Source organism: Drosophila guanche, unplaced genomic scaffold, assembly GCF_900245975.1.
Source record: "Drosophila guanche unplaced genomic scaffold, DGUA_6, whole genome shotgun sequence".
NCBI lineage: Eukaryota > Metazoa > Arthropoda > Insecta > Diptera > Drosophilidae > Drosophila > Drosophila guanche.
Genome location: NW_022995746.1, coordinates 3867362 through 3889237, shown reverse-complemented (window position 1 = coordinate 3889237; position 21876 = coordinate 3867362). Strand labels below are relative to the sequence as shown.

The following is a 21876-nucleotide window of genomic DNA, read 5'->3' as shown; positions in this document are numbered from 1 at the left end:
CGGGGATATTATTCCTCCTCATACCCGTTCATGTCCCATANCCTTCCGCCTTTCGCTGATTTTCCTGTTTGTTTTCCACAAATTGTCAAAATGTTACCGGAATGACACTGCCAGCACGTGTAAGCCCACATCCTTTCTTTTCCTTCTCCTTCCCGTTTACTTCAACATGCCTGAAAGTTTGTCCAAAATTGCCCACAGGAATTTATTCATGTGGGTGCCGAAGGAGGGAGGAGGAGACGGAAGAGCATGTGAAGCATCATCATGCAAATCACTCACTCGGATGCCACTCTTCTCTTTGCCATAATCGCCCTTAAAGCCGTCGGTTGGTCAGTTCTCTGCCAGAGTCCCGCAGCTGGAAAACTTTCCTCCGGTGACAGCTGGAAAAATTACATCAATTTCATAATTATCGTGGGTGGTCGCATGCCTCCTCCATTCGTATATTTTCTGACATTTTTATTAAATTTTTTCCTCCGTCGAAAATCCTTCCCAGCGGGGCAGCCAGTAATGTCCGAAGAAAGGCGATGATTAAAGAAAAATCAAGTGGAGTTTGTCCTTTGTAATATTTCAAGATTTCCTTCTCCAGAAATATAACCTTTTTGGGTGTGACGAATGTTGGTGGTCCAAAGGGAGGGGTTGTCCGCTTAGAGGGAGAAGAGATGCTGGAGAGGTTGGGATTCTATCTGTCCAATTAGCATTCCCAACTCTCGTGATCTAGTTCCTCACACGGGTTCTTCTATCATGACACATTTTACATCATATTTTTCTTGGATGGGATTTTCCCGTCTTTCCGCGGCACAATGATGGATGCAATTTTTGTTTCTCTTCGTTTTATGATTTGTCTCTCGAAAGTTTATGACTGCGTCTGCGAGCTTATTTAATATTTATGACCGAACATAAAGCAGCCTTTCTTCAGACGAACTTCCCTTCTTATTATTACGACAAAAGTCAGAGCTGAGAGTGCAGAGTGCCTTTCCGTGGAGAAATCATTTCGACTTTTGCTGCATTTTTAAAGATTTAATCAGTGGCAATTGGCAAATGCTTTCCAGAGGCAAGAAAACTCGCTGGAAAATAAACAAAAACGGAACACGAAAACAATTAAAGAAACAGAACCACGAAAACAAACTCAAAGGAAGGCTACGAGGATGAGAGAGAGAGAGAGAGAGAGAGAGGGTAGAGAGGGAAGCAAATTAATTAAAAATCGAGGCTATAAAAATGCTATGAAAATGGATGAAACACAAATTGCAGATCTTATTCTCTTCGCCCCTTTCGTTGGTGGCCACTTTTAGTGGAAATAACAGCACTGGGTCGTCGAAGCAACATGCCTCGAGGAAGAAATTCAAAAAGAAGAAGATTCAGAAATGGTTAAACAATATTGAGTTTAATCCATCCTCTAGTACCAGAAACGCACTGTCAAGTAAGCTTCTTGAACCGGACGGAAAAGTTGCTGTCTAATCTGACGCAATTCGTTTTCAGTGTATCGAAATGTCTGTTGCTGGGTGCGAGTGCGTCTTTGCTGGACACACGGAACGGTGTTGTTGATGGCACCTGCGGCAGTTGCCTCCGCTGCAATTTGTGGGCCTGGCTCTGCCTCTGCCGGTTGAGTACCGTCCGATGCCACTTCTCCACCGGCCACTGCAAGTTGCATATAATTACCAAATGGACACACACTTGAAAATATATTGGCTGACATACCTTCTTGTGTATTGCGATTATCGCCCTGCTGGTTGGATGCAAACAAGTTTTCTTCGTTCTGGGAATTCATATTTACTGTCGTTTAAATTTTTCGTATTTAATTTGAGGTTGCAAACAAAATCAGAGGCTTGTTGAGTAATGGAAAAAAACTCGAAAGTGTCACCCAACCGAGTTGCCCTGGAGAATCAACGATTTTTGTCAATTAAGAAAGCAAAAATCTTGAATCTTTGTAATCCATTCTCATTCTGCTTTTTCTAGTAGATTCATCAAACCACACACGATGCGATTCTTCGCCTTGGCATACAATGCAACTGTATGGCAAACTTCTTATACTCTTCCAACCAACGGGCTCAAACAGTTTCCTCTCTGGCAATCGGTACCACCCAACCAGGTCAAGTGAAATGTGCTCCACAAACTTTTCTTTGCTTCCCTCTTTCCTTTCCTCTCCTTTTTTTCCTCAGTCCACACACATGCATCAAAGGAGGGAACACACAATGAGTGCTCCGCCAGCTCAAGAGAAAGTGGAAACTGTGACCCGATTCCTGGGCCTCTCCTACTTGGACACGTTCCAATGCAGATGTGCTGGATGTTTGTGCTTGGACATTAGGGATTTATGCCACGCCTCCACTGAGAAATGTATACAGAAATTCCCAACTTTGCAATGCAATTTTTGACAAATGCTTCCAATTAAGTGGAACAGAGTGAGATTGAGAGTGGGAGAGTTCCCAGGATACCCCACCGAAAACACAGAGCGCCGCTCACATGGTGCGGCCAGGCATATTGATTCGGATTTGGACTCGGACTCGGATGTTGGTCTGCCATGGGGATTTGTCCTTAAATGCTTCTCATTTATTTTAACGCCCAGCGAGAGTCGAAAGCCCAAAGCTCAAATGTGATACGGGGACTGTGGGTGGATTCTGTGTTTGGAGGAGGAGGAGGAGGAGGCAGACCTGTGTGCCGCAGGATATATTTCCGACCTGAAGCCGCCGCCTGTGGCGTAAATATCTGATTAGGCTTCAGCCCACGAAGGCTACTTTCCCGCCTCCTCTTCCTGCTCAGCCATTCTCTCCTTTTCTAGGCAACCGAACAAAGAGAACCAAGAAAATGGTGAAAATGAAAATAATCTTGGGCAACATCTGGGGGAGCATGGGTCGGGGACGCTGTAGGACTTGACTGCTCCCTTTTCGATTGGGGACAAGGTTAAGCATTCGGCAGTAAAATGGCAACTTATTGTTTGGAATTGCCAAAAATTGTGTTGCCCAAAAGGAATAACAAAAAGAAACAATGGCAAAGGTGAAAACGAAATATTGAGGCCTTGAGGTTTTCTTTGAGAAATTGCTTTGGGGGGAGGATGAAAACTGTTTTCAGTGGGGAACTTTTTTGGAACAATCTGAACAATTAGTTACCGTATTGATATTTGTGGTTGTCCCTGAACCACGTCCTCTATCACTCTCATTGTGCACCTCTCATCCTCTCATACTTAATCCACGAGTATCTATACGATTTTGTCTCTTTCAGGCTGTCTCTCTTTGTCCATCTCACTTGACCTGCTCACTGCCAGAAGTCCTGGATGGCTGCAGTCCATCCTGGTCAGAGTATCATCATCATCATGGCTTGACTGTGGTTGCTGTGGTCATCCACCAGCTACTTGTCTGCTGCCCCTCCAGTTCATCCTGCGACTGCGGCTGACACTCCTCCACTTGACTTGGATGCCGTAATTGTCCTTGTCAGGCAATGTCCTGTGTCAGTTATCCTTGTGCTGTTTGTTGCTTCTTTGTGTGTGGCTCTCTAATAACTGATGGAAATAATTTGCTCATTTCTGTCCAATACTTGTGTGTGTGTGTTCGTGTGTGTTTGTGTCTATGTGGTTAGCATATTGCAGAGTTCTATTTAATTTCATTAAAAACAGCATTTAATAAAGAGGTCAAATTTCTGAAAATGATTGCTTCAGAAATTCATTTGATATTCAATTTACACACCAAACAATTGCCCTGCTTGCTGGTTAACAATTTAGTTCGATTATTTCTCCTTGGATAATTTGAATCTCATCATTTGCAATCTGCCTGAAAAGAGGAAGGGAAGCAGAAATGTTTCCAAGCGAATAAACACAATTTATCCTTTTGTGTTCAACCATTTTTTCCCGATCAAACCCTTTTCCACATCAGCCATAAATAACATAATCCGTATCAATGTATATGTATTCCATTTTTTGTTATCTCCTCAAAATTTGAACAATTGAAGCTTTGCTGTGTGTCTTTTTCATTCCCTATTTTCCGCTTTCCAATTCGATTATCCCCTGAGTTTTTTTCAGCCGTATTTTTGCCTGTTCAGGGCATATTCTCCGGACTCTACGCCATCCGGCTACTTTTGCGAAACATTTGAATTTAAATTCATTGAGGTGCAATAAATAAACTTGCCACATAAATCATTTCAACAGCAACTTAAGCACTCAGAATGGAATATTTCACCAGCTATCCGTGTCTTCAGTCTCTCAGCTTCACACGAAAAACGGATAAAAACTAAGTGGAAGTGTGGATTATCAGCGAAACTTGGAATACCCTAAACATAATTCATATACAAAGCGACAACGTATGCCAGCTACTTGCATATATTTGACTTTTGTATAATATGGATAATGCCAAATCAAATGTAAACTTTACAGGCGAAGACTAGCACATCCATTCGCTTGAAGCCTTCTGTACACTTGCTTCCTGGTATGCCGTGATAATCTTCCTAATACCCTGACGGAGAGAGAGAGTATACAAATTTTGGTGCGGCTAAGGACACCTTGGGGAGAGATTGAAGAGTATTGCCGAGACGGGTTAGAGCCCAAGAACTAATTGGCCAAAAACAATAAAACTCAGCTCCTTTAAAATGAAAATAATACCACTCTCCCTTTGTCTCTCCCTCTCCCTCTCCCTCTCCCTCTCTATCTGTTTCTGTTTCTCTGACTCTTTCTCAGTCGCTCTTAAAGTTTGGCTAAATGTTTGCGAGTACATTTATAAATCCGTGCAACGTTTGCTCTATGTGCCCAAGGGATTTTGCCCGAACAGGACAGGGCAAATATTGAAACTATAAAGCGTTTGCTTTTTCTCTCGCTTCTACACCCACTCATTGCCTTTCAAGCCCTCCCTCCCACTCTCCCACTCTTTCTCTATGCTCCCCCTCTCCCTCTCTGTCTCTCTATGTGTGCGTTGGGTAAAGCTGCTTTAATCCTAAAAAAGTTGTTGCTGGTGAGTGGGTTAAAAGTAAGAGCAAACTACCAGGACGAGTACATGGTACATAAGCGGCTTATGCCATTAGTTCGGAATCGCAGTTTGTCCAGCAGTGTGCCCAACTGTCGGCCTGCTGAGCGATGTCCTGCCACACCTTCCCATCTATGCCCCTATCCATCGATATATCCGCTGTGTTCCCATGCTTCCGCCTACCTGTGAAGAGGGTGAGCCCAAAGTTTCAGTTGGCAGCCAGTCCTGGCATTTGCCAATTCATGCGGCAAAACTTTAAAGGGCCCTGGTTCCAGTGGCGGCCACTAATTGGTGGAAGTTTGACGTGTAAAATCAAAAGTTATGGCCCAGAGATACCCTCAAATGGTGGAGAATCCTGTTCGAAAGTTTATCAAAATGGGAAATATGGGAACTTGTGCTAAGCTCAGCTTTTGGGGAGAGGTGGCATTTTCAGCTCTAGAATGATGTCTTTCTCTGTAGCGATGTATATAAATTATATAATTATACTCTTCACCTACATGACTCGAAGGTTTTTTCTAGACCCACGACGCCTTTAAACTTGACTCCTTACAACAGACTTCCTCTCATCTGGAACCGCTTAAAGCTGCAACTTAAGCACTTCCGAACTCCCTTTTTTTAGCTGCTCAAAAAGTAGAGAATGTCGCCATCAGGTCTGACTTTATTACAGTGCAATCCCCTCACTGGCCCACCGAGACTGCAGCAGTTTGCCAAGACCAAGGACCGAGAAGAGAATAGCCATTTTTGTCGCATACTCTACGCGGATTTTGACTGCATAAAATATGAAATTAAATTGCTAGCCAACAAAATGGCGCCAGGGAATATGACAAAAATATGAGACAGAAGCGCTGTCTCCCCTCCCTGCCACCTGGAGCTCTTGTGGCACTTACTTTGGTGGGAATTCTCTGGGCGCTGCCAACTTGATGACTTGCAGCTGTCGCATTTCTTTCGCGACTTCAGACACTGCTGCAACGCTTGTTGGCACCTGGTAAGCCACCTCGATGATGTTGGGATTTCATTTGACGGCAAATACTGCGGCACACCGCCTCATGGGAACTTCTCGGTCTGAGGTTGCTGTGCACTGAAACGAAGCATAGCCAAAATACAGCAAACTCTGACATTGTCGGCACTTGGTGACTGCTTAAATTACATGTTTTAAAAATGTTACGGCTAAATGAGATAACTTTTCGCAAAATTGCTCTCTGTATGATCCTCTCGTGTCTGGCTCTGTACGCATACGTGTGTATGGACATGGACACGGGACCCAAAATTGAAAATGCTTACTTTGTGAACAACGAGGGCTGCAAAATGATTGCACTGGATGTGACGAGCCCCGAGATACAGGGCCACATGACCAAGCCACCTGGAGAGTACACGTGTGACGATGAAACCTGGTTCGGTGCGAATCTCCGGAATGGCAACTGGTACCTGGAGCTGATGCGCGACATTGATCAGATCCTGATTGAGCACAACATCGAGAGTGAAACTAGCATAGAGTGCGAGTACGATCGATTCGATGGGAAGAGCGACAGTCAACTTGAGCACTACAGACCGGTTATATTCAATCTGACACATCCATACCGCTGGGAGGTGGGACCGGCCATTTATCTACGTGTCTTTTGCTACAATTCCAAGAAACTACTCCACGAAGATGTGCATTTCTTCATTCAACCACCGCCGCAAGAATTACTTGTGAAACCAAACAGCTTGAAGAAATGGGGAAAAGCCAATATAGCTGAACCCGAAGAGCCGCTTATTTCGGTGATGATCCTGGGATTGGATAGTGTTTCCCATCTGAACTTTCTGCGCCAAATGCCACGTACTGCTTACTATATACGCAATGAAATGTCTCACGTGGAATTTTGGGGCTACAACAAGGTCGGTTTGAATTCCTTTCCGAATCTGATTGCCATGTTGACGGGTCAGAGTGAGGAGGAGAATGAAAATTATTGGAAGCCCCAAAAGCGCATGGACGATTGCCCTGTGATTTGGAAGGACTTTAAGCAGGCTGGCTATAATACAACCTTGGGTGAAGATTATCCTGAATACAGTCTGTTTAACTTCTTGAAGCCTGGATTCGCCTCAATGCCAACTGATCATTATCTGCGTCCAGTAGTGAATACCATGTTGAGGGTCTTTAGCACAGAGTCCATTGCCTGGTGCTCGGCTGGCCGCACACTCACGGATATTTTGCTGGAGATGGTTGAGAGCCTGCTGCCCCACATGCAAAGGCATCCCTTCTTCTCGTACTTTTGGTGGGGCCAGGGCTTCCATGACTACTTCAATTTTCCTTCCTTAGTCGATCAGCGCTTTGCGGGGCTATTGAGGCATCTGCATGATACAGGAATCACCAACAATACCTTTATATTCTTCATGTCGGATCATGGCTCGCACTGGGGCTCGTTCCGGAAGACCTTTCAGGGTATGCTGGAGGACAATCAACCCATGCTGTTCACGCTCTACCCAAAGTGGATGAAGGAACGCTATCCGCTGGCCATCAAGAACCTGGAGAGCAATAGCCACAGTCTGATTACGACATACGACATCTACGAGACCATGAGGGACCTCCTCCACCTGGATTCATTGCAGGAGAGTCGCCTCAAGCAGAAGTCAAGTCTCTTATGGAAGAAGCGCGGTTCTGAAACACCCCGTGGCGTCAGCCTCTTCCTGCCAGTGCCCACGTGGCGCACTTGCAACACCTCCAACATCCCCGTCATACATTGTTTGTGCCACGAGCTGAAACCTGTGCAGGTGAATGCTCGAGAAGTGCAGCTTGCCGCCGGCAAAGCAGTTCTGTCGATCAATAAGCTGCTCGAAACCTATCAGATGTGTCATCAGCTCCAGCTCAAGAACGTTGTTAGCGCCTACTCATCGACCCCTCATATGACACAAGAACATGATATGAGGGACATCACTGTGCGCTTCCAAACGATTCCAGGCGATGCTTACTTTGAGTCCACCTACCGGATGACGGGTGGTGTATTATCCCTGGCTGGAGATATCCTCCGCATCGATGATACTAGCAACTCCAACAGTAACTGTATTAGCGAGCTCGAGCTGGAACCCTACTGCTATTGTGCATTTTAATGCCAGCTTTTGCAGCCTGTACTTATCATCCAACAACGCAACAATAAAAAATTGAAAGAGTGTGTTGTTTCATGTAATGAAACTATGTTTAGTTCATATTAGAACAGATATTACCAGCGCTTGAAACCTTTTACGAGGCTGGATTGAATCTCCCCGATCTTCTTTTCGCTCTCAGCCGTTTTTGCTTTGCGTTATTCTCTCATAAATGAAATTCGCCGTGGAGCGAATTCGCCCTTTGTTTGTTTCTGCAGTCAGAGAGCGATAACAGAGCGCTGTTACGGGCAGTGGCTACAGACTGTTAAAGTGGCTTTTTAACAGCGCTGTTGCTCTGTTAGAGCTGCTGCCCTGCGCAATTTTATATTTAATATCTGTGCATTTCCTGTCAGTTGGTCAGCAAAATATTCACTGTTTGTTTGTTAAGAAAAAAATTCAAACTAAAGTTGAAATTGTATGAAAAATGTTCTGGCCAGATGAGAAATCTTTCCGAAAAATGGGTTTGGCGGTGATCCTGTCATGCCTGGCTCTGTACGCATACGTGTGCACGGACATGGACATTGGACCCAAAATCGAAAATGCGTACTTTGTGAACAACGCGGGCTGCAAAATGATTGCCATGGATGTGATGAACCCAGAGATTGAGAGCTACGTCGCAAAGTCTTCGACCAGGTATGGATGCAGGCAAGCTAAATGGTTTACAAAGAATGTTTTCAATGGAAGCTGGCACCTGGAGCTGATACGCGGCATCGATCAGATCCTTATTGACAATAATCTTGACAATGAGAAAGACATTAAATGCTATTTTGATCGATATACATGCATAAGTGACTGGAACATAACCCGCTACAAAAGATTTAAATCGCACTTGGTGCCTCCATATCGCTGGAACGTGCGAAATGCTGTGTACCTGCGTGTTTCGTGCCACCATTTCCAGAAATTACTACATGAAGATGTGCATTTTTTCATCCAGCCTCCGCCGGAGAAATTATTGGAACACTCAAGAATCCTGGAGAAATGGCACAAAGCAAATGAAACTGAGTTGGACGAACCTCTGATTTCTGTCATGATCCTTGGTTTGGATAGTGTTTCCCATCTGAACTTTCTGCGCCAAATGCCACGTACTGCTTACTATTTACGCAACGTCATGTCCCATGTGGAATTTTGGGGCTACAACAAGGTCGGATTGAATACCTTTCCGAATCTGATTGCCATGTTGACTGGGGAGAGTGCAAAAGAGAATGAAAAGTATTGGAAGAAGATTCGGCGCATGGACGATTGCCCTGTGATTTGGAAGGACTTTAAGCAGGCTGGCTATAATACAACATTGGGTGAAGATTATCCTGGTGCAAGTCTTTTCAATTATTTGAAGCCCGGCTTTGGCTCAAAGCCCACGGACTACTATCTACGTCCGGCCCAGAAACTCATGAATAGAATGGGTGGCACCCGTAGTGACACAACATGCTCCGGTGGACGCTTACTTACGGATATATTGCTGGAAATGGTGGATAACATTCTTCCCCATATGCAAAGGTATCCATTCTTCTCTTTGTACTGGTGGTCCCAGGGCATTCATGAGTACTTCAACTTTGCTTCGACGATCGATCAGCGTTTTGTGGGACTACTGAGGCATTTGGAGGATACGGGTATCACCAACAATACCTTCATATTCTTCATGTCCGACCATGGTTCGCGATGGGGATCATTTCGTAGAACCTTTCAGGGTATGCTGGAGGACAATCAACCCATGCTGTTCACGCTCTACCCCAAGTGGATGAAGGAACGCTATCCACTGGCCATTAAGAATCTAGAGAGCAACAGCCACAGTCTGATTACGACATACGATATGTACGAGACCATGAAGGATCTTCTCCATCTGGATTCATTGCGGGATAATCGTTTGAAGCAGAAGTCAAGTCTCCTATGGAAGCTACGCGGGTCTGAGACACCTCGTGGCGTCAGCCTCTTCCTGCCAGTTCCTTCGTGGCGCACTTGCAACACTTCCAACGTTCCCGTTGCGTTTTGTCTGTGCCAAAAACTGACTCCCCTTCAATTGGATGATCCTACGGTCGCACTTGTGGCACGCGCAGCTCTACTATCGATCAATCAGCTTCTGGAACCCTTTCCCATGTGTCTTCAGCTGGAGCTCAAGGCTGTGGTCAGCGCGTTCTCTTCGGTGCCGCATGTGACCCACAGACATGACAAGAGAGACTTCACCGTGCGCTTTCAAACGATTCCAGGCGATGCTTACTTTGAGGCCACATCAAGACTGACGGATGGGGTCTTGCACCAGGCAGGAGAGATCATTCGTATTATGCAGCGTAACAACAACAGCAACTGTATTAGCGAGCTTCAGTTGGAACCCTTTTGCTATTGTGCAGTGTAGCATCGAGAACAAATTGAATATTTAAAGAGAATAAAGGTTAAAAATGCGTATTTTGTGTGTCTGTTGTTTGTGGCTTGCCAATAATTGTTAATTGATTAATTTTTGATCAGGATCAAACTTTATTTAAGCTCTCATTATTTGCTTATGCCCTGACATTTGGAATTTTCATAACATTTTACATCATTTGGTATTTCATTTATGTTTCCGCCCAAAGGCAGACTCTTGCTTGTTTGACTGCTTTGTTGTAAACCGCTTTCGGCTTCATTGAATGTCAAGCATTTCTTCTTGCCTTTTGCCCTTTGACAAGTCGATGATGCAATAAATTATGTGGGATAATTTGTTACTTATCTCTGTAGAGGCTCAGTCAATAATAGGATGCAGAAGATTAAATGTGGCATTTAATGGAGTTAATTCCTCTACAGTATGTCAATTTATTTAAATTAAGTGCTGAGAAACTGTACCATTAATGAAACGCACTTCATGTGAGCAATATTTGTCTAAATTATTCTCCAAATTTTCCTTCATGTGGCCTTGTCAGGCCCTGACATAACTGGGGCCCAGAAGCAAGCAAATTGCTTGCACTCAATTTGTTCAAATGCTCGGCTTGGCTTCGCCCATCATGATAATGTTGATGATGATGGATTTATGTCTGCCATTTGTTTTAGTGTGCTGTGTTTTTTCCTTTGGATTCTGCTTTTTGCCTTGGCTTGTGCGATGCCTGTCATCGGCAGCAAAGTGAAAAGTGAAGAGTGAAATGTGAGATGCCTGGGAAACTGCCATAAATCAAATTTCACAATTCACAAAAAAGGAGCGTTGCCTGACATGCCCCTAAGTCGAGAGTGTTTTTGCGAGTATTAATTGAAACAACGTAGGATCTCCCATTGGCATGGAGTGTAAGCAGCTTTAAGGATAAAAAAACAGGAAATGGTGGTGAAGTGGGTGGGCAAAAAGGATTATATTGGAGTAATAGTCGCAAAAGAAAAATGATTTTATATCAAAGAAAAATTAGGCACTGAAACAAAAAGCAGACCAAAGCAGAAGGTAAATCCATAATCATAACTTTTAACCGAACTTCGCAAAACCTCCAAATATATGCAACTAATTACATTTTGGATTTACTGAAGCTAATCTCGAGGTCGTTAATCACTCACCACACTCGTGTGCTCGGTGTTCAGATACCTCATAATTGAAACCAAAGCAACGTAAAAACGCCACCAGCCAAGCATTAATAAGGCTTTAAATATGGCACAAAAAAAAGAGCAACAGCACCCGACCGAAAGGCAATGGCAAGACCGCGAGCAGCGTCAGCGTTAGGGAAACATAAAAAGCCAAATTAGCAATGTTTCACATCAAAGTACGCATTAAATCCGAGACGATAATCACACACACTCCCACACAACACACACAACAGCAGGCCCACACACAGATTCACAGAGGCCAGACGACGGCGACGCTCTTTTGCCTTTTGGTATGCGTGAGAACATACAAAAAACATAATTAACCGCGACCTGACGACGACGGCGACAGTGACGGCGACCCACAAAAAAGCTGTCAGCCCAAGGGCCCAGGCCCAGGCACCAGGCATACGGTACGAGGACACAGTCCTCGCACTCATGCACAGGTTTCCAACCCCAGCTCAGATTCCCCACTGCCATCGGGTTAATGTGACGAACGCAGCTGTTGTCGTTGCTCTTTGTGCCAGCCTGCGGAGCGGACATTTTTGCAAATTACATACTTTTGAATATAAAGTACTCGCATAACATATACACAAGACGACAGCCAGTCTGTGGCCCTTTTTAATGGTCCAACAAAAGCAAACGACAACGACAACAGCCGCGCGGCTGTTGGGAAAGCTCTTGGGAAAATATCGATATTAATATCTACATTAACCAAAGACTCTACGAAATATTACTCAAAATATGTATACATATGTGCAAGCGTATGTGCTTACACATACCAACGTCAGTTATAGTAAAAAAAAACGAGATGAAAGAACCGACAGGAGGGTTCATTCGAGGTTCAGAAACCCCTTTTCGAAGCCCCAAATATCCTGTCAGAACATGAAACATCAGACCAGCTAGTGAAACACATCATATGTAACACCCAATGAAAAGCCTGCTGGATCCTGCTCTGGAGATCCACCTTAGACGTTAATTGCTTTGCCAATTATATTCACCTTCAAATATAAGAAATGTTCTGCGAAAATACCCAACCCATGGACCTCTGTTGCGTCTCCCTCCTACTAATTATCTTTCATTATGAGTGAATCAGTTACAATCGATTGCATTTAAGGCGTTTCAATCGCTGCTTAACCGCAATTCCCTTGCTCTTCCTCACTCCATGCTGCCAGTGAATGGTACCTCCGGTTCAGTGGGGCCACCTCGAAAGCGGAAGGATATTGCGCCTACTGCACAACTGGGGGTGTGGCCGGATAGGAGCCTCTTCATTCGTGTGCGCTTAATGAAGCACCAGGCCACGGTCCACATACCCCCAACTCTTGCTGGCTTTACATATGAATAAATTATTGATATCCAAATGCAGTTCGATGCCTCGACCAAAGCCCGGGCCCACGCACTGAGCCTGACCATGACTCCGACATTTCCATCCGTTTCAAAAATGCAAATATTGAAATAGTTATGAATGCGAATGCTCCCGCTTCATTCTCATTCTGCTGGGAAATCCTTAATCTGGACTCTACCACATGATCTGAATGGTGAAGAGCAGTGGAGTTGTACCCTCTCTTTCGGTTTTCCCTCTTCTGTGGCATTTTCAATGTGTTTGCAAATCACGAACATGGGATGGGAATATGTTCATGAGGGCAGAAAGCAGAGGATTACATTTGGTCAGATGCATGAATAGGGCCAAATTGGCAACACACCACGAAAGCGTAAGCCACGGACGTAAGCTGAAGGTCCGTTGTGCGCTTACATTTGATAATTCCAGATTGCTGTCCGTTAATTGATTCTTGAAAGCAGCTCTGATTGGCCGTAAAACTTCATCACTTGATAAGGTATTAAAACTGTGTAAAAATTAAGAGAAGATAGAGAAGAGTAAATTGTGTACCTGCTTACTAATTTGCCAGGGTTTCCAGTTTTTAAGGAGAGCTTATTAATATCAATGCTAAAAAAATACACGTAATAGCAATGCACATGGATATATTTTATAAAGCAAATAGCTGCAGTATTTTCCCAGATAAGACGACAAGCAGCATGGATTTTAAATAACTTAAATAGCAGGTGCCATGGACAGTCGCTTCAGACGCTTTCTGGATAAACCAAAACAAACAAATTATAACAAAAATTAAACCAGAGAACGAACACAGTTTTATTTTAATGCTTACAATCTTCCATAAAAATTTATCTGATCTTTTATGTGCATATCCTCATCCTCATACATGTATGCCTTTCATTTTTGGAAAAAGTTTGTAGTTTCAGGCTGAGAAAGAATTTTTTTCGAAATTCGAGAATGTGTGGCCGAAGTTCTTGGATGGCCTAAAATTGCATTAGGTCAACTCTTGAGCACACAAATTGCATGCCCCCACTCAGTTGTGCTCTTTTGCTCGTTTCTGAGTTGCAATTAGGATTGATATATGAGTTGAAAATGGTCCAGAATTCGTTTCGTTTCGTTTCTATCTTGTTCTGTGCCATTTTTGGGGACATGGATTTATGCCTTCATTCCAACAAAAAAAAAAACCATTCAAGTGCTGACGGAGAAGATGAAGTCCAGCCTCCATTGCAATTTGTAAATCAAATTCTCTTCCAGCAAAAGCATTGAAATTTTGGTAGATACAAAAAATGAAGCAACAAATATTGTCAGAAGCGGATGATTGCATGACATTTGGCTTTTCTATGACATTTGCCAAAATTGAAGCAACAGAACTGCCAAGGCGAACTAATTAAATTTTAAAAAATATGGGAAATCATCTTGTCATAAGAGATAATCTATTTAGAGTCTATTTATAGGATGTGCTTCAATTGATATTTTTGTGGTGCTTAAATGGTTGTTTTATCCTCCCTCAAATGTGCTTTTGATGCAATCTCTCAAAATTCGCATGAATGGCAAATAAGCCTCAATGCAATCAAATCAAGGGAGCCAAGTGCAGTTTAATCCGTTTACAAACACATTAAAATGTAGCCAGCAGCTGTTTTCCTATGGCCATTGTGTCCCTCGAACGAACACAAGCGAGAAGAGAAAGATGGAGGTTGAAAAGGAAAAAGACAGACAGGGAGAGACAAAGAGAGAGAGAGAGAGAGAGAGAGAGAAAAATGGGATAAAAAAGAAAGCGCAGCATTTAATGATAATTACAGCGACCATTAGCAATTGTCTGGCGGCAATAATAACAAAATGAACATAAAAACCAAAAGGAGAAGGTAAGCTTTCAAATGCCGAAGCTGCTGATACACTATCAGAGTCAATGGCTAAAAGATACATCCAGAATGTTTAAGGAAACATGGAAATAGAACAGGAAAAATATATATTCGATTCTGCTGTGGAAGCTTACTGTGACTTATTTGTTGTGACGTGAAGTGGACCCTTTTTTAAGAGTGCATAACCAGACTAAGAAGTAAGGAGCATTTGTAGAGTAGGACCAGCTTGGATTGAATTGGTTTCCAGCAAGGAGTGGGATTTGGGGAGGTCTTAAGCGTGACTCGATTTTCAATTACCACAGCACTTGGCTCAATCCAATGAATTGTTAAATTATGTAATGAAGCGTGTACTTTAGATAAATGAAAACTAATTAAATTAACTTTGGCAAGCAGCGACTGGCGAACTGGCAAAGAGCAGTGCAAACTTTTGCTACAAAGAAGAGATCTACCAGTGCGAGGGATTCCACTAATTCCTCTTTGGCAAAGACTGCAGTTTGGAGGGAATTTAATTTGTGCTGTTTGCAAACATTTCAGTTTCAAATTGGAAAACTAATTGTTTGCCACACATATACTCAAACAACCAAATAGACATCTGTACTCATTGGAGGCACAACAAAAACCATTTTGACTAAGTGTAGACCAAAAACCAGATTCGAGTACAGTTTTCTGGCAATTAGGCACGTTCCATGGCATAAGCTCTTATGGTTAATTGCCTTTCACCTCGCAACACACACAAACAGCACTCGTGTGGCATCTGCAGCCTCACTTCCTGTTTTGGTCTGCTCTGCATTTAATGAGTCATTCGATTCGATTTCGAATGGGTCACGTAAAACATTAAAATGAATGAACGAGACGTAGTATAGTGAGGTGTGTGGATGGGGGAGCAGCCACCAGCATCGTTTGCACATGACAACCAGATGGTAATAAATTGTTTCTTTGGCAAAAATTATAGAAAGCCATAAATGGCAAAGTCATGGGGCGTGGCTACGAAAAATGTAGTAGAAATTCTTCCAATAATGTGGTTTCATAATTAATAATAGGAGAGAAGAAAGAGGGCAATTTAAATTGAGAATTGCGAAATAAATAAGAATAAAAAGCACAAATTGCTCAGACCTAAGCTTTTGTCTGTAAATAAAAATCTAAAAATAATATCAGCATCCCAGTCCACATATGTAGATATGTTAATTTAAACTTTACGGGGTTTCCCTTACTATAAACGCTGTCCTAAGTCAATTTCTTACTTTAGCTCCCTCCACGTCAACCACTTGAAACCCCTCTAACACACACACACTCACTCTTTCAGATATACTTTATTATCCTTTGCGCTGACTCTCTTCCCTTCTGTGGCTGTTGACTTTTGGGCCTTCTTGTCACCTTTGCGCTTGATCAAATTCAACACATCAAATAACACTTTACCCCACCCAAAACACGCTGCCAGGAATGTTCTCTTCTGCCACTTGGGAATGAGTGTGTGTGTGTGTTACATTTGCACATTTGGCTGATTTTGAAGTGTGTGCTTAACAATTTTTGGACAACTTTTTTAAATTCCTTAAGCACGTAGACTGCCAAAACTTTTCAGCAAAGGCAAAAGCAATTTTGATTTTATTAGCTGTGTAGCACCTGATGGCATTTTCTGTTTTCCTTTTTTCAGTCACACTTAGTGTTATGCTCCCCCCTCTCCACACCCCTACACCCCTTCACCAGCTGGGTTCATCGCCTCTTTCAATTCAATTTCAGTCAATTGCGTATTTGGCACAAAGTTTTTCCCGCACGCTGACATACACACAAAGAAATAAAAGAAAACAGCCAAGGCCACCGAAATACGGCGACAACTTGACAAAGTCAACAATTTGCCGGAAAAGAAAAATTATAGCATCGACAGGGAAGGGAAAATTAAAGTGCAAAGCAGAGAAAACACGACAACAAATTTGTTGCTATCGACATTTGCTGTAGTCGATTTTTTGTTGTCAAAGCACTGAAAGGACAAAACAGAAACAAAAAGAGCAAACTTTTCATGCAGATGCCAAAGATTCGGTGAACCGTGAAGAAAAACGGCAGGAGACTTTGTAGAAATTAATCAGAGCTGAGCCCATGAAAACTTTGATACACTATTTCGGCCGACTGACTTCCCGTTTGAGTTATTACCAAAATATATTTTAAAATTGAATGCATTAAACTTTGTAACAGAAGAACATTTTAAGAAAATAAAGATGGAATGAAAATTAGTCAACTTGGTTGTAACCAAAATCGATGGTTGACCCGTCGTCGGTGTCACACTGATGGGAATTAACTTCATTCAAATCCAAATTTTCAATCAAGTGACCAACGATTGGGCATTCTGCCTCAATCAACAACTCCCAACGCTGCATTTGGTATACGTCACTGATTCCAATGGCTTCGTATGCCTTAGAAAGTATTGGACCAGCATTGCAACCAGCAATGAGATGGAAAATTGCATCATCCTGGCGCATCATGCACGATGTCAGATCGTAAATCTTGCCATGCAAAGCCGTGTAAGTTGGCTTATTATCTTGTCCATTAAATGTGGACAACTGTTCCAAGGTGAGTTGCAGAGGCATGAGGAAAACGGCCGATTCTTCCTCATCAGCTGGCTTGCGTCCCAGCATTTTGTAGCAAATCAGTGAGAGCTTCTTGGTTGCATAATAGCCGACGACGAATGAAATCAATATCTTTCCAGTGGTGCTCTTGAGTGCAGGTCCCACCAGGCGGAAGGCAGCATCTATCTTCGGTATTTGAGCTGCAAGTTTAACATTACAGCGGTTGATGGATTGACTGTGTCAATCTTTACTTACTTGCCAAGTGGGCCTGTCCGACGATCTGTATATTGGAGATCAGGCTCTGTGCCATCGATAAGGCGGTGCTGTAAGACATATCGAAAAAATATATTGTGAAACTAATATTTTTTTAATTTTTTTGGTATTTTATTTTGTTCCGTTCGTCTGTTACGTTGAGACTGTTAAAATCGACTGAACTTCTTAACCAAACAAAACTCTCAACTGAAGTATGAATCAAGGATTTATGATAAAAATAATTTACGGATGTCAGCATTATATTAAAATTGTAAGTGCGTCATAGATCATGCTCAATTAAGATCAGTTAAAAATGATTTACCGCTCTGGGCAGCATATAAAAATGTTAATCAAGCCAACTGGCAGCCTGAGCTGAGCCACTCCCCACATGTATATATGTACATCCAACAACTGTTAAGCCACCTGCTGCCGAGCTCATTTATTATATAGTCACATGCCTACATACATACATAGCTGTGTCTGCGCCATTTGCTATTAACATTAATGCCAAATGCGATCATAAAAATTGGGCTTAAACACACATTTTCATGTGTGTGTCGTCGGCTGTCTGCATGTCAGTTGCTGTTTTTATCAAATTGGTTGTACTTGGACTTTAATATGACTTAATAAGCTCATTACAATTTTCCTCGCTCCTCTCTTGCTCTCTTTCTGCGTGTGTGTGCAACAAAATGTAATTTCGCGCCACGAGAGTGCTCTGGCACATACATAAGCATATGTATGTACATATGTACACACATACATATGTATGTATTTACATGTATGCAAATACCACTGCAGGCCAAATGGCAAGAAGAAAGACTGACGCTTATTTGGGTTGACTTTAGTTGATACCCTCTGCCTCTTATATATCTGAACTTTAAATTGAGTTTGTAGTCGGGTTTTTAATTCATTTGCATACAAAAGTACATATGTACAGATGTGCGTGCAGCAATTGTGCCTTTAGCAACAGCTGAGATGATGAGTGCTCCATATACAATGGGCTGCGTCGCTTGCTTTTAAACATGTTGCATGGAATAGTTTTAAAATATTGTATGGAATATAGTAGTTACAGTCATAGTCTTACTTTCCGTGTTTGTGTAATCTGCTTGGGTGTCCCTTAAAAGTAGGCAATGATTTTCATAAAATGTCTAAGCTGAACTCCATTCATCGAAAGTGTTTCACTCATTCATAGGGTCTTCATTTAGCACCCATTGTATTGTCTGCAATTATCGACGTGTTTTATTCCAGCATGCCATCGATACCCTTTGCTTGGCCTCGACAAGAATCAAGAGAGAACTGAGAAGCGTGGCGCGTTTTCGTTTCCGCCTTATGCTCGCATTAAAATTTGCATAACGTTGATTTTGTTGCGAGCACATTACGCATACGCAGCATGTGACGTTGGTTTAAATTGCTTTGGGCACTCCGTTTGCGGCTCGCTGGTTCCTTTGCGTTTTCTTTTATTTTTTCTGTTTTTTTTTGTTTGTTTGTTTCTTGTGTGCCCCGCTTTCCGTTTTTGTTGCTGCTTATTTTAATTTAATAAATTAAAACATATTTCGCATGCTGTTCAAATATAATTACATTTCCTTCTGCATTCCTCCCTACCGCGACTTCATTTAATTAAAAATAAAAATCATACTTATAAATAAAAAAGCGGAAATCGCTTTAAAGTTACGCCGCGAGCTGCATGCCACCGCTACTGCTGCTGCTGCTGCTTCTTCTACTGCTGGTTATTAATAAACTTTTCAATTGCCCACAAACTGCGGGGGCAGCTGTCTCGTATTAACTTTGTCTGTGTGCCACTCCCCTTAACCTTCTCCTTCTCTTTCGCTCTCACATTCTGCTGCTCCCCGCGCCGTCTCTTGTTTGGCTTATTAGTCCTGCTCTGCTGAAATTTGCTTTGCCAAATGTCGGAAATCCGACTGCCAAAAAGGAGCACAAAAAACCAAACTTCCAACCACAAAGTGCCAAAGCTCATAAGCCCACAAACAGCATAAAAAGGAGGCAGAGTGTATGGGTTGGTAGGGAATGCGGATGCCGCTTATTATTCGAGTTAATTAAAGCAAATTTCAAAAGGATTAAATTGCCAGCAGATTTGCTTAGTTTACTTTGGCTTCAAGCTGTGTTTGGCATTGGAGGGGGAATATTCCCACTAATGGAGCCAGGAAAATGTAGAAAATTAGAAAAATGCTGAAAGGATAAAACAGAAATTGACAATTTAAGATGGGTTGAAGATGCCTAAGCATACGATTTATTCCAGAAATAATTCTCTTATATTTCTCATGATTACTTGAGTTCGCTGGGACTTAAAACAAGTTTTTTGATTAGCTTAAATAAATAATAAAATGTAGTCTAAGCTTGGACTCTCCCTTTAACTTTTCAATTAATTTTTCTAGAATTTTCACTTGAGTAATTTATATATATTTTAAATTCTCTTTGCCTTTGGTTAATGTCACCTCTTTCCACTACTTATTCAGAGGCAAAACGAACATCAAAAACTGGTCTACAATATTATCAAACATTAACAGTAATGTTCCATTCAATCTCCCCTTTTTGTACCCAACTATTCCCCACTGTACACCATGATTTATTCATGGAAACGAAAGAGCAGTAAAAGAACGCAAAAAAAAAACCACAACTGAAATGGCTCCCACATAGTTTTGGTCCATCGGACGTACCTTCTTCTTTTTTCGGTTGATGCTGAAATATTCTGCAGCACTAACCATAAATAAAAAACTAAAAAAATAGAAGGCACAAAAATAAACGAATATGTAAAATCCACAAAAACACAAACAACAATGGAAAGGCAACAAAGTAACAAATTGAGTAAGAATAACAGCGGCAGAAAAAAATATTTCCATGCGACAATTGCAAAAGTGTCAAGGTGCAGGCGGCGCCAGCCGCAAAAAATAGAAACCCCTTGCAAAAAACGGAAAAAATAAATAAAAAGAAGGGAAAAACTGGGGCAATAAAGTCTGGTGCCAATTTGTTGTGTAACCGCCACTGCTCCCACACAAAAATCGAAAGTTGGCCAGCGCTGTGTGCTAAATTTGAGATAGAAAGGAAATATCGCATGACTGGGGTATTTTTAATGCATATTTCCTGTTGGGGGAAATGCATACGTCAACATTTAGCAGGATGTGGAGTGGTTCTTGACGTTGATGGGGGGTATTTGCCTTTAAGCTCATATCTTTTACAATGAGAGATGACAGAGACGATGTTCAAAGTTTTGGCAGGTTTTTGGGGGGTTGCAGCACAACTGGCACAGGTATAACTCGATTATCCTATTCAACCCAAACTCAATAACAAATGTTCATTTATTCCACACCAAATACTTTCCGGTATCTGGCAATGCATTAAATCAATATCTCAGGCTCTGTCTGGAAAGTCTGGCTTATGTGTGTGTTGTTTGTCTAACTGATAAGGAAAACTTCCATCCGGCAGGAGGAAACTGCAAGCTTGATGAATAATTGCGGGTGAAGCGAATTCCCAAAAATTAATGAACTCCAGGGAAGAGCAGGAGCTGCCATAAATATCACACACAAAGTCAAAGTTTTCTTAGCTCGAATTGATGAGCAGCGCGCTGGCGGAAAGTTTCGGTGTGGCACGTTTTTGCATGATGAGGTTTCCGCAATCATTTTCCTTCCACCCACCGAAAACCATCAACCCACAACCCACGCAGAAAAGTTGCTCATTAAGATGCCGTCGAGAGGAATTGCGTGAAATTCTCATTCCGATGCCAGATTATTAATATCTGTGCGAATGGATGGAAGGGTGGAGAGTTCGATGGAATCTCAGTTAATGTGTTTGTGTGTGTGTGCACATATTTGTCCGATTCTCATTAAAGTTTCACATATATCACGCCGCATTGTGCACAATTAGTTGCAATTTATCCCCTTACACCGTAACGAGCACTCGGCTTAATGATACTTAATGTGTAAATCATTATAATAAATTACATGCATGAGCGATGATAAAAATAATCCAGCGCCAAGAAATAATACAAATAAACCAAGTGAATCCCCATAATGTGTGCGGCGTCAGGAAAAACACACACACGCTGACGAAACACAGACACTCTGAATGCAAAGAGACGGCCAAGTCAGAGCAGGGCCAAGAGTGGAGAGTCCTTATGCACGCATTAGAAATAAAGGCCATAGACATTAGGGCGCATAATGAAAAGCATTTCGGTTTCAAGAGTGCGTCACACAGCCGACACGAGAGGATGATGATGATGATTCGGATGATGACTGGGGCTGCTGGCAAAGCAATCGGAACATCAAACACAGAGAAAGAGCGAC

The 21876-nt window shown here is 42.3% G+C and overlaps 4 protein-coding genes across 4 annotated transcripts; 2 read left to right on the top strand and 2 right to left on the bottom strand.

Annotated features, from left to right (window-relative positions):
- Positions 1-1288: 1288 nt before the first annotated feature.
- LOC117582120 lies at positions 1289-1832 on the bottom strand. The gene is made up of 2 exons (XM_034269698.1): positions 1693-1832; positions 1289-1632 (listed from the first exon to the last, which is right to left on the bottom strand). The coding sequence occupies exons 1-2, from the start codon at positions 1760-1762 to the stop codon at positions 1391-1393; spliced, it is 312 nt and encodes a 103-aa protein (XP_034125589.1). The 5' UTR covers positions 1763-1832; the 3' UTR covers positions 1289-1390.
- Positions 1833-6185: 4353 nt separating this feature from the next.
- Positions 6186-8021, top strand: LOC117582220. The gene has a single exon (XM_034269828.1). It carries the CDS (start codon positions 6186-6188, stop codon positions 8019-8021), a length of 1836 nt encoding a protein of 611 aa, XP_034125719.1.
- A 433-nt stretch (positions 8022-8454) lies between these two features.
- Positions 8455-10451, top strand: LOC117582367. Its single transcript, XM_034270025.1, has one exon. It carries the CDS (start codon positions 8479-8481, stop codon positions 10399-10401), a length of 1923 nt encoding a protein of 640 aa, XP_034125916.1. The 5' UTR covers positions 8455-8478; the 3' UTR covers positions 10402-10451.
- Positions 9741-17743, bottom strand: LOC117582368. The gene is made up of 4 exons (XM_034270027.1): positions 17582-17743; positions 17153-17526; positions 10008-10012; positions 9741-9774 (listed from the first exon to the last, which is right to left on the bottom strand). Exons 1-4 carry the CDS (start codon positions 17658-17660, stop codon positions 9756-9758), a joined length of 477 nt encoding a protein of 158 aa, XP_034125918.1. The 5' UTR covers positions 17661-17743; the 3' UTR covers positions 9741-9755.
- Positions 17744-21876: the final 4133 nt, after the last annotated feature.